At 41.9% G+C, this 11,247-nt stretch overlaps 2 protein-coding genes across 2 annotated transcripts in view; one reads left to right on the top strand and one right to left on the bottom strand.

Annotated features, from left to right (window-relative positions):
* The first annotated feature begins 1,579 nt into the window (after positions 1-1,579).
* Positions 1,580-10,732, top strand: LOC113466281 (ionotropic receptor 93a-like). The gene is made up of 6 exons (XM_026821561.1): positions 1,580-1,634; positions 6,823-6,947; positions 7,363-7,548; positions 8,426-8,653; positions 9,376-9,550; positions 10,692-10,732. The coding sequence occupies exons 2-6, from the start codon at positions 6,891-6,893 to the stop codon at positions 10,730-10,732; spliced, it is 687 nt and encodes a 228-aa protein (XP_026677362.1). The 5' UTR covers positions 1,580-1,634; positions 6,823-6,890.
* Positions 10,733-10,826: 94 nt separating this feature from the next.
* LOC113466278 overlaps positions 10,827-11,247 on the bottom strand; it is a 12,702-nt gene continuing 12,281 nt past the window's right edge. The window contains exon 5 of the mRNA XM_026821554.1: positions 10,827-10,884. Coding sequence (XP_026677355.1) covers positions 10,827-10,884 — 58 coding nt within the window. The remainder of the gene's footprint in view (positions 10,885-11,247) is intronic.

The raw sequence follows: 11,247 nt of genomic DNA, 5'->3' as shown, positions 1-11,247 counted from the left end.
GCCAGGAGGGGAGGCGAGTCTGAACGCCCAACAGTCGGGGTGACGGCTGGTGGATGAGAGATGGGACGTCACTGAAAACAATAGTGGAATATTATTGGGGTCGAGTGGATTGGGACACATCACAGGCCTTCAGGCACACTCCATTTGTCAACCGTCTAGGTTTACCTTGCCCTTGAGATCAATTTAATTTTTTGGGTCACTTTGTGGAATGCGATGTTGCTATGGATAGGGGTTGTGATATCCCAGTGACCGTCTTCTCGGTGATTTAAAAATTCAAAAGCAGAGGTTATTGATTGAACTCCTTCCGTTCGTCGTTCATAAACATTGCTCAGTAACAACAGTGATCTAAGAGCACCTGTGTTAGCACGATATTTTTGTACTGACCACAGATATTTTTTAGCTGAATTCCCTTTAGAGTGAACTTTTGAGTTGTATGGCCGCCATACACGCCATACATACACGTTACGCCACTGATAATAATTCACCCGGAAAAAAGTCTACAAACTCCTAAATCGGTTCCTGATGGTTCAAATCAGAGACATCCTAGAACTATTTGACTCCAACCGATTCCATTACGTCTGTTGGTTTAGATTTTTCCGATTTAATAGCGATACACCATCTAACCATGATACACCTCAGTCCCGGTTTCTAGATTTCCGGATCTTGATATTTTGCGTTGGGATTTTCTACCTTCCAAGGTCAAGACAGCGTTTCAAGGTCGGACCGAACCGATTTGAGTCCGATTCAGGCGGCATCAGTCGGATCGGTTCCCAGGATGTCATTAGATTGATTAGATGACGAGGATGGGTGGGAGCGATAAGTTAGTTGACGTTGAAGAATTGTAGAAGATAATGTAATTGAGGTTCACAATCACAAAAAAAAAACAACCTCCGTGGCTGAGTGTAGGTACGACCGTACGAGCTGTGATATCCCCTAAAGTTGTGAAGAAGCTCTGCTTTACCACAAATAATTAAAAGTGCTTTTTTTTTAAAGATGAGTACCTATTCCACCGCCGTTTTTATTTCATAGCAATGAAACAACTGCTACATTAGTACATTAGACGCATGTGGTCTGTGTCGTAGCATGCCCATCCCGTAGTATGCCTCTCATCAGATGGGCGAGAAGAGACACAATGCTTCCCATTCAGGCGTTGGGTCAACACGAGAACACCAGACCAGAAAGTAAACCGTTGAAATATTTACCATCGAAAAACGAGTACAAATTTTTGTCGACGATGGGATTCGAACCCGGGACCTTCTATAGAACATTCTGTACCATCTCTAAATACTCAAAGAGCATCCTTACTTCTGGGCCATCCTGTAATTCCTGTACCACCGCTGAATACCTGGAAGGTGCTATATTTAAAACAATGCCACTAGCATACAATATCAATACAATAGTTCATCACAACAACTTGTATCCTTGACATCCTTGTCCCAATAGTCCCCTCTTAAAGATTCCTTCCTTAGGAATTGTAGGTACGGTGTCTTATGTCTAAAAATAGTCCACATAAACAGGGTGTTTTTTTTCTCAAATTTATTTGACGGTACAACAGACAGAGCTGCTGATTCATCTATGTTCTAACTATCCGCCTAGTGACGTCACTACCACCACTCCCCCACCCTGGCAATGGGGTATGTATTCAAAAATTACTAGGTTACCCTACTATTAACTGTTAAGTTATCTTACTACTTGAGTGTCAGCACAAAATAGGTACCTACATTACCCTCCCCTTTGAAAATTAATTTCATCCTAATTCTCGGAACGGCTGGTTTTCTCCTATCCTGTCTTCCTTCTTTCTTCGATTTCGAACGATAAGACCTTATAGCAGTTACAGTTCCCTCTATCAAACCTCTTCAAAAAATTGATCTCGAAAATTTTACCAAAGTTTGTGTTTGATCGGCGGTAACTCTCGAAAGGTTCGACCGATTTTGATGAAATTTGGTACACATCTTTAGCAAATACCTATTGGGAATTTGCCGATTCATTTTTAAACATCACCATTTTTTGGGCTAGTTCTACAGTTTGCTGAACAAAAAATTTGAGCAATAAGAAGTTTATGATTATACCTAGGTACAATGATTAAGATTTCATCTGACCTAATTTGTTCTAACCTAAGAGAGTGTAGATAGCTTCCAGACAGGTCCAATATCATAAGTTGTGGCACATACAGGTGTAGCTTGCTTAAACTAAGTTCACTGCTCAGAACTTTGAGTTTGAGCTCAAACACAGACTTCAAATCTTCTGCCCCTGTCACTTCATGCTGCAAGGAGAGTTTTAAAGAGATTAGACATTCCTGAGATTTCCTACTTTCTACGGGAAATTAGAGAGTTTTCGCAAACCAAAATTACCGTCCCTCTTTATATTACTACGCTCTTTAAACGGGACACTAATTCTGGTTGTAAAAACTCTCTATTATCCCATGGCAAACACGATGAAACCGGGTAACACATGACCACTTATTCAAAAGAGACCCTCGATCCACCTGCGGGTGCGGCGACACCCTAACCGTGGACCATATATTTAATTGCCACACACATCTACAAATACGTTCCTCCCTCCCCTCACCACAAGCCCTTGACAACAACCCTGCCAATATTGTTTTAAAGGGATAGGCAGGTACAGTTCGACATTATTATAATATTAATATCTATGGAAAAAAACTGACCTGTTTATAATTATTATTTATTAAGAGGTTTGATAAAGGAAACTGTAACTGCTAAGGTCTTATCGTCCCAAAAGTGAAGAGAAAAGGAAGACAGGATAGGAGATTAGAAAGTCAGCTGTTCCGAGAACGAACCTTATCTGATTATGATAAAATCCGCCCCGAGCGGTAATCGAACCCGCGACCTAGCACTTACAAGGCAGACACGCTAAACTCCAAACTAGACTGTCTCACCTGCTTTTCTCCTTGAACAATGAGAACGCCTGTCGCCATCTTCTTGAAGCGTCGATTAATCTATCCGAACTATGAGCTGCCATGCTTCCATTAGAGGCTGAGGAAGTAGATGGTTCATCTTCTGATGATGAAGGAACAGCACATGGCGCATCACTGGTGCTCTGAAATAAAATACGAGATATTCCTTACCAAGAAATCGGAACAACATTAATCGAGGACTGAGCCAGGTCAATTCAGGATATAACAATCCTGAGAGTGATAAACTGATAAACCACAGAATCAGGAGTAGGTATCAAAAGCGTTATTTCATTGAGTCTCAAGTTTATCTCTAAACCTATCCGTCTGAGTGTCTAATAGTCAAAAACTGATGGTCCTTATTCGCAGACTTTCAGCAATCAGGAAAGAAGCAGGAACTCTTTGTGTACCTAGGTAGCAAGTAAGTTACACTAGACTAGATATTAATGTTTAGACTGTCGAATTAGGACATGTAGTCCCTTTATCTCAACAGTTTAATATTGCACCACTTTATTTACACTAGCTCCTCTTCCAAAATCTTCCCCCTCCACAGCTAACGTTCTCACCTCCTCCACATCCACCACATTCATCTCTTCTGCACCGGTTTCGTGCGGTGGCCGAGCTCGCTTGTTCCGATGTCGCAGCGCGTTGGCCAAATTCCCAGAGGTTTGACAGAGGGAACTGTAACTGCTATGGTCTTATCGTCCCGAAATCGAAGAGAGGAGAAAGCCAGCCGTTCCGAGAACGAATATTATCCCATCAGAATAAAATCCGGCCCGGGCGGGAATCGAACCCGCGGCCTAGCGCTTACAAGGCAGACGCACTACCAACTAAGCTAACTAGGCTGGCGAGGAATTTTTAAAAGTGTTAAGCATAAATGCTCGTCACAAATGTCGTTCCCTGCTTAACATAATACTCTAAATTTTATACCTCGACCTTAACTCGAACCACCAACCTTCAGATTCAAAATCCATCGAGCTTACCACTACACCACTGAGGTTGGTAGCCATTTGTATGTTTCTTCTCCTTCTCTGTGGTTGAGCGGTTGAGAGCATTGGCCGGAAGTGCTGGGTTCGGGCTCCGTACGGGGCAGAAGTTTTCTGGCCAAACTTGCACGTTCATAGACAATAGGTAGGTATACATAGGGGCCTGGTGGTGTAGTGGTCAAGGCGCTCGCCTGGTAAACAGGAGGGCGTGGGTTCAATCCCAGCCGAGGTATGGAATTTTATCTGTTAGTCCCTTAGCCAGATTAAACAGGTCTACACTCTCTGTTCAAATTCCCCCAGCCAGACTAAGCCTCGGTGGTTGTGGTCAAGGCGCTCGCCTGGTAAACAGGAGGGCGTGGGTTCAATCCCAGCCGAGGTATGGAATTTTATCCTCATATACCTAATTTGAGAATTTGACCACAATAATAGTAGTAGCCTACTGCTGGAGTAAAGGGACTTTTCAGTCCTAGGCGAGCAGTATAAATAAGCACTATTATTATTACTTTGCCAGTCCAGAACGGTGAAAGAGATCTCAAGGAAAATTCAGGAAAAAAGCTTCAATAGTTTGGACAAGTAGAAAGAAGAGATCAAGAATATGTTGGAAAGAGGCTGAGAGATATGGAAGTTGGAGGTAAGAGAGACAGGGGAAGACCGAAAACGAGATATATGCACACAGTGTTTCCACAGGATTTGAAAGAGAAGAAGTTGGAAGTCAGCCAGGTCCAAAACCGAGGCGCATGGAAGAGGTTTTTTCAAAATGTCATCAATACATTTTTCTCTCTATTCACCTCTTCTTTCTTTTTCTCTCTCTCTTTTCTCTATTCTCTCCTCTCCTCTATTCTCCACTATTCACCACAAAACACTCACCAATATAAAGACACACAACACCAATACACCAAATCTCTCTCTCTATTACATACTTTTCTCCTCCACTACTAATTTTCCGGTTTTTCTCTCTCTAGATTGCCACCAAGTATCACGAGCAGTTGACCACGGTATGTACATAACTATAAGTTGATGCATTCCAAGTAAAAATGTAGGTACGTTGTTATTTTGTTAGGTACCCAAAAATATTTTTCTTCGTCGCCTTTTCCCGTGTTACGGGGTCGGCGATGCGTTTTTCGTCAACCTCTCAATCGGGCCTAGGGTGATTGCTTTGGATTTGGATACAAAATTTCAACAGCAGAAGGATGTCCTTCGCACTCAACCTTTGTTTAGCAAGGAAATTTTGAGGCTGGTCTACTCCCTGTTTAAAGTCCTCCAGCCAGACATCCCCTTTTGAATAATATTATGAAGGCGCCTCTACCTACCGTGGGAAATTTTAATGTTTCAATACCACCACAAGGCCTAGATTGGTTCCAGGTTTATTTTCCGTGTTTGCGAGACAGATTGAGTAGGATGTAGGATGCAAATTAATTAATCAATAAAGTAATATTAATGCTAGGCTCTAATGCTTTTGAAATAATTCGAATATTCTTGCGGTAAGACATGGTGACTCCAAAATTTTCATGGCGCTTCCTCAAAACTCACAACTGCGAAAGGCTTTTTTTTATTTTTTTTAAAAAGAGGTTTGACAGAGGGAACTGTAACTGCCGTCTTATCGTCCCGAAATCGAAGAGAGAAGGAAGACAGGATAGGAGAAAGCCAGCCGTTTCGAGAACGAACATTATCCCATCAGGATAAAATCCGTCCCGGGCGGGAATCGAACCCGCGGCCTAGCGCTTACAAGGCAGACGCGCCACCAACGAACATTATCCCATCAGGATAAAATCCGCCCCGGGCGGGAATCGAACCCGCGGCCTAGCGCTTACAAGGCAGACGAACTACCAACTAAGCTAACTAGGCTGGCTGCGAAAGGCTTTAAAAGTTCAAAACGATATTATTGACCAGATGTTAGTTGCACTCACCCTCTCAAATTCAGGATCTTCAAATGCTCGAGAAAAATGGCCGGAGTTAGATCTTCTATTCTGTTGTAAGCTGCTGAAAGTTCAATGACTGAAGATAACCCAAACACCCCGTCCAGAGAATCGAGAGAACACCGGTCCACTTTGAGAACTTTCAAATTGGTGAGACTGCACCCTAGATCTCTGCAAAACAAAATCAATATGAGGGAAAATATTGGTTTTACTATTGGATTGTCTACCTGTCTGTACCGTGTACCTATTGACCATTCTTCCTTTTTCTGAGTAAACGCTAAATTTTGCTGAGCTACTAAAATGAAATTTAAACAATAAAGTGTTGATTCTTCAATGAATATTATCTGAGCGCACGGCAGTGCACAAGGCAAAGTTCCAGTAAGCACGCTTGTGTATCTTTACACGAACCGATTCTCCAGGCTTTCTCACCTTCATAAATCGGGTTTCTCTAGTGATGAACTTTTTATCTGACCTAATCTTATGTATACTAACCTGAGAGAGTGTAGATAGCTTCCAGACAGGTCCAATATCATAAGTTGTGGCACATACAGGTGTAGCTTACTCAAACTTAGTTCACTGCTGAGAACTTTGAGTTTGAGCTCAAATACAGACTTCAAATCTTCTGCCCCTGTAACTTCATGCTGAAAGGAGAGTTTTAAAGAGATTAGACATTTCTGAGATTTCCTACTTTCCCGTAGTATTAGAGAGTTTTCGCAAACCAAAATTACCGTCCCTCTTTATATTACTAAGCTCTTTAACGAGACACTAATTCTGGTTGTAAAAACTCTCTATTATCCCATGACAAACACAAGAGAGACCCTCGACCCACCTGCGGGTGCGGTGATACCCTAACCGTGGACCATAATTTCAATTGCAAATCACTAGGTTCACTACATTTTTTTTTTTTTTTTTTTTTCTATTTATCAGACCATTCCTAACCTACGGATCTAAAAACATTAATTCCAGAGCTTCACCGCAACTAATTTATAATATACCCTACTTCTAGTTTATGGATTCCCATATGAAGATCGCTACCACAATGACACCTCATTTCGGTGTAAACTCAAGAAACCCATGCAGCTTCAGAATGAACTGTTGAAAGGCAAGAAGCTACGGGTCGGAACTTTACCTGTAAGTACATACCATAATAGAACAGTTGCGCTTACGTGGGCAAAGTCCCTAAGTCAAAGAGCAGAAAATTTGAGGAACAGCTTATTTTCTCTTTTTCGTATACGACTTCTTGATCCCGAGATAATCGATTGACGTCCGAGATAATGACGTCACGGCATACGCTCCCGTACACGATCAGGGAAATAACCAATAATACTTAAAAAATCAATTTCGGTCGGGGGTGAACTTTATCCAAACCAAAGAAGACGCGTTCTCGGAACTGTTCGCTTTCTCTTATCTCTCCTTCTCTGTTTGATTTAGGGACGATAATATGATCTCAGTAGTTACAGTTCCCTCTTTCCAACGTTTCATCCCAACCAGAATTTTTTTGACGACTCCAGCCATCGAACCCACAATCTCCTTACCCCTGTTCCAGGATCAGAAGCCCATGAGTTGGGTCACCACAAACAACAAGACAGGGAAGCTAGAAGGCCATGGAATAGCGTTCGAGATCCTCAACACGTTGAGTGCTAAGTACGAGTTCTCCTATGAGATTATACTACCGAGTAGGAAGACCTTGCTAGATCAGGATGGAAGCATTATGAACATTCTGAAAACTGGGGTAAGTACATCCGCTTCTGGTATACCGAGGGTACTGCGGTTCGAATCTCAGCATGGTCATAAAAATAAACTATTGATCTGAAGAGACCATTTGTAAGATAAGTTGAATAAAGTTCCAATTGATCAATTTAATTATTTATTTATCCAAGAGGTTTGATAGAGGGAGCTGTAACTGTTAGGCCCTATCGTCCCGAAAGCGAAGAGAGAAGAAGGTAGGATAGGAGAATGCCAACCGTTCCGAGAACAAACCTTATCTGTTTAGGATGAAATCCGGGAATCGCGAACCTGCTGATTGGAATTCTTAGACTGATCGGGATTACGAAAGAAAATTCAACTTTTTTGAGAAAGAAGTTATGAAATAGGTAGTTACATTCTGTTAGGTAACTCCTTCTGTTCACGGATGACCACCCATTAACCATTAGGACAGAAATGACATTGTTGTCATTACGGCTGTCATTTTGAGTGACGTCTTATTAAAACCAAGGTCTAATTCAGACTGACAGACTGACGAAAGAGGAGGAGAGGAAGACCTAAGCTGAGGCGGAGAAAGAAGGTTGAGGAAGACCTGAGAGAGAAGGGATGGAGAAAGAGAAGTGGATAAACTGGATGAAGTAGGTTAAGGCCGACCCTGAATAAAATGGGGACTATAGTGTGCGTGGAAAAAAGAAGAAGAAGAAGAGAGGCGGAGGTGGCATCTTGACCATTACATTAAAAAACTGAGCCCCTTTCGTGCTAATTTTATTGTTCACAATATGTATTTTTTATTTTTCATGCCTTTATGGTATAGTGTCCATTCTTTGGTGACTTTTATGGTTCTCGGCGGTACCCTCAGCTCCCCCCTCTAAAAAAACCCCCCCTTCATTTTCCCCTTTTCATAGGAGGTTGACATGGTGGCAGCTTTCGTCCCCGTTCTGAACATCAAGAAAAACAAAATGGCGGCCCTGGTCAAATCGGAAGAGGAGGAGCTCAAGTTACAGCTGCAACAGGAAGAGGCGATGCAATGGAAGTGGGGGATCGAACTCGGACAATCCCAGTACGTAGTCATGATGAAGCGACCGCATGAATCCGCCACTGGTTCCGGCCTTCTGGCTCCGTTTGAGATTGAGGTGAGGTGGATGTTGAGTGTTCCGTGTTCCCCTTGAGATGATTTCTTTAGTTTTTATTAAAAGGAATTTTAATTGTGTTAAGCAGAAATGCTTGTCCCTGCTTAATGCACTACGCTAAATTTTATGACTTGACTTGGACTCGAACCACCAACCTCCAGATCCGAAGTCCAGGGCGCTAACCACTACACCTCTGAGGTTGGTTTTTGTTTTTATTTTTCTAAAAGACCAAGACCAATAAAAGGTGCTTACATAGTAAATACCTTTTATTGGTCCTCCCTTATAATGAAACTTTAACAAATAAAATACCTACCTACCTATAGATATGTAAAGAGTGAGTGACTTATAAAAATAAAAAGAACTACCTACTCAGTCAATGAGTCAAATCCTAACTCCCTATCCTATAGCCTATAGAGGGCTTTGAAGAGTGAGTTACATATTTTTGGATCTGACTCATTGACTGAATAGTTCACTGAAAAGACTGTTTTTCTTTTATAAGTCACTCCCCCACTCATTCTCAAAATATGTCTAGTTTTGGAAGTTATTATCCATCTAACCTACTTCGTACACAAAAAGCCCACTCCGCCAGAATGAGACTGAAAAGTCCCTTTACTCCCGCAGTCTAAACAAGGTCTTATGTGTTTCATAGGTAAAGTTTACTAATAAGTTACAAATTACAAATACCTACAAATTTGCGTCTAATATCCGTTTCGTCTCCCGGTCAGGTTTGGTTCCTCATCCTTATCTCCTTGGTTCTGATTGGTCCAATCATGCATGCCATCATGAGGGTTCGTCGCTGGCTATCCGGCACACATTCGGAGCTCTACCCTATCTCGGCTTGTACATGGTTTGTGTATGGAGCTCTCATGAAGCAGGGGTCTACTTTGAATCCCCGGACTGGTAAGAAAAATTAATCAAGTTAAATTTGTTTGTTTGTTTTTCTTTTTTTTTTCCTTTTTTTCGCCAGCCTAGTTAGATTTGGGTTGTATCGCGTCTGCCTTGTAAGCGCTAGGCCGCCGGTTCGATTCCCGTCGGTGCGGATTTTATACTAAACGGATAATGTTCGTTCTCGGAACGGCTGGCTTTCTCATATCCTCTCTTCCTTCGCTTTCGAGACGATAAGACCTTGGCAGTTGCAGTTGACTTGAGTTGGACTCCACCAACTTCCAGATCCGAAGTTCACCGCGCTAACCACTACACTTCACTAGTCACTACAGCACAGGCAAAAAAGAGTTAGGTTAGGAGGAGAATAAATAAGGCCTTTCCACGTGGCACAGAGAATTGGGCCTTATTCAGGACTCGAGTGGTATGTAGGGGTCAAATACCCCTACACAGGCAAAAAAGAGTTAGGTTAGGAGGAGAATAAATAAGGCCTTTCCACGTGGCACAGAGAATTGGGCCTTATTCAGGACTCGAGTGATATGTAGGGGTCAAATACCCCTACCTATGTAGGGTAAGTGTACCATTTATTCGCCCACTATCCCCTATCCCCTATCCCTTTCCTCTAAGTTCCCCTATAGGGTGAGTGTACCATTTATTCGCCCACCTAAAAAACGTACCATTTATTGGCGCCCACCTGTACCATACGCCACATAAGTCTGAACTGGACGAACTTTTTCAAGATCCGTTTTCATCAAAAGAAAGGGCTCAAAGACTGCTATCGAACCAGTGCTATTCAAAAATTGTAGTCATAAAAACAAAAATTAGAAAAATAAATGTGAGCAGGTGGGCCAATAAATGGTACGTTTTTTAGGTGGGCGAATAAATGGTACACTTACCCTATCACTATGGGTTGATTAAAAGTAAGTAAACATTAACGGACAACATTAGCAAACAACACGAGTTTTGACATCAAACATGTTTACATAACCTTCCTCTCCCTGTGATAGACAGGGTCGTATTTAAGGCCCTTACCCCCGCCCCCTCGGGCTTAATTTTCAATTTATTGTGAGAATTGTAACTCTTTTCAATAAAATAATTCAGACTGAGGAGATTCCGCGTGCTTGGTCGAGTATTCTCATGTTTCCCCTTTTCAAAAAAGGTGATAGTACCAATATTGATAACTATGTTGAATTTCATTGATCAACGTCATTTGTAAATTGTTTAGGTACCCAAATATTGTGTACTAGGCTGACTGCATACGCTGAAGGGGTGGGTACGGTATCTTGCCAGAAAATCAGTGCGGGTTTCGCGAGGGCAGGAGCTGCGCAGACCAAGTGTTCACTTTGAGTTGTCTGATCAACCTTAACATTAGACATTAGGTTTCCTAAATCAAAGGGCTACGCATTATTGACCGAATGATAGTGAGGTCTATGTTTTAACTCGACCGTTTTGCATTTGGTTTAGATGTTTGTAGGTTTGTTTATTTGTTTGAATGTCTGTTCCGCTATAACTCCCGATTGCCTGGTCTGATTTTGATGAAATTTGGTACACATCTTCCTTGAATCAAGACACGTCGATCCTTGTCGAAGTTGAACGGGCCCCCCCTTACGATCTTTCAAAACATTAGGATCCCCCAATACAGTTGCCAACTTGCCACTTATATCAATATACGTACATATTTTTTTTTTTTTTTTTTTTTTTTTTTTTTGGTTTCT

The sequence above is a fragment of the Diaphorina citri genome, unplaced genomic scaffold (assembly GCF_000475195.1).
Source record: "Diaphorina citri unplaced genomic scaffold, Diaci psyllid genome assembly version 1.1 scaffold12, whole genome shotgun sequence".
NCBI lineage: Eukaryota > Metazoa > Arthropoda > Insecta > Hemiptera > Psyllidae > Diaphorina > Diaphorina citri.
The sequence above is the reverse complement of the archived record's forward strand: the minus strand, read 5'-3'. Positions and strand labels throughout refer to the sequence as shown.

Coding starts and splice junctions, on each gene's coding strand:
- LOC113466281 (XM_026821561.1), top strand. CDS start 6,891: ATGCAGCTTCAGAATGAACTGTTGAAAGGCAAGAAGCTACGGGTCGGA. Junction 6,948..7,362: donor TACGGGTCGGAACTTTACCT/GTAAGTACATAC, acceptor CCCCTGTTCCAG/GATCAGAAGCCCATGAGTTG. Junction 7,549..8,425: donor TGAACATTCTGAAAACTGGG/GTAAGTACATCC, acceptor CCCTTTTCATAG/GAGGTTGACATGGTGGCAGC.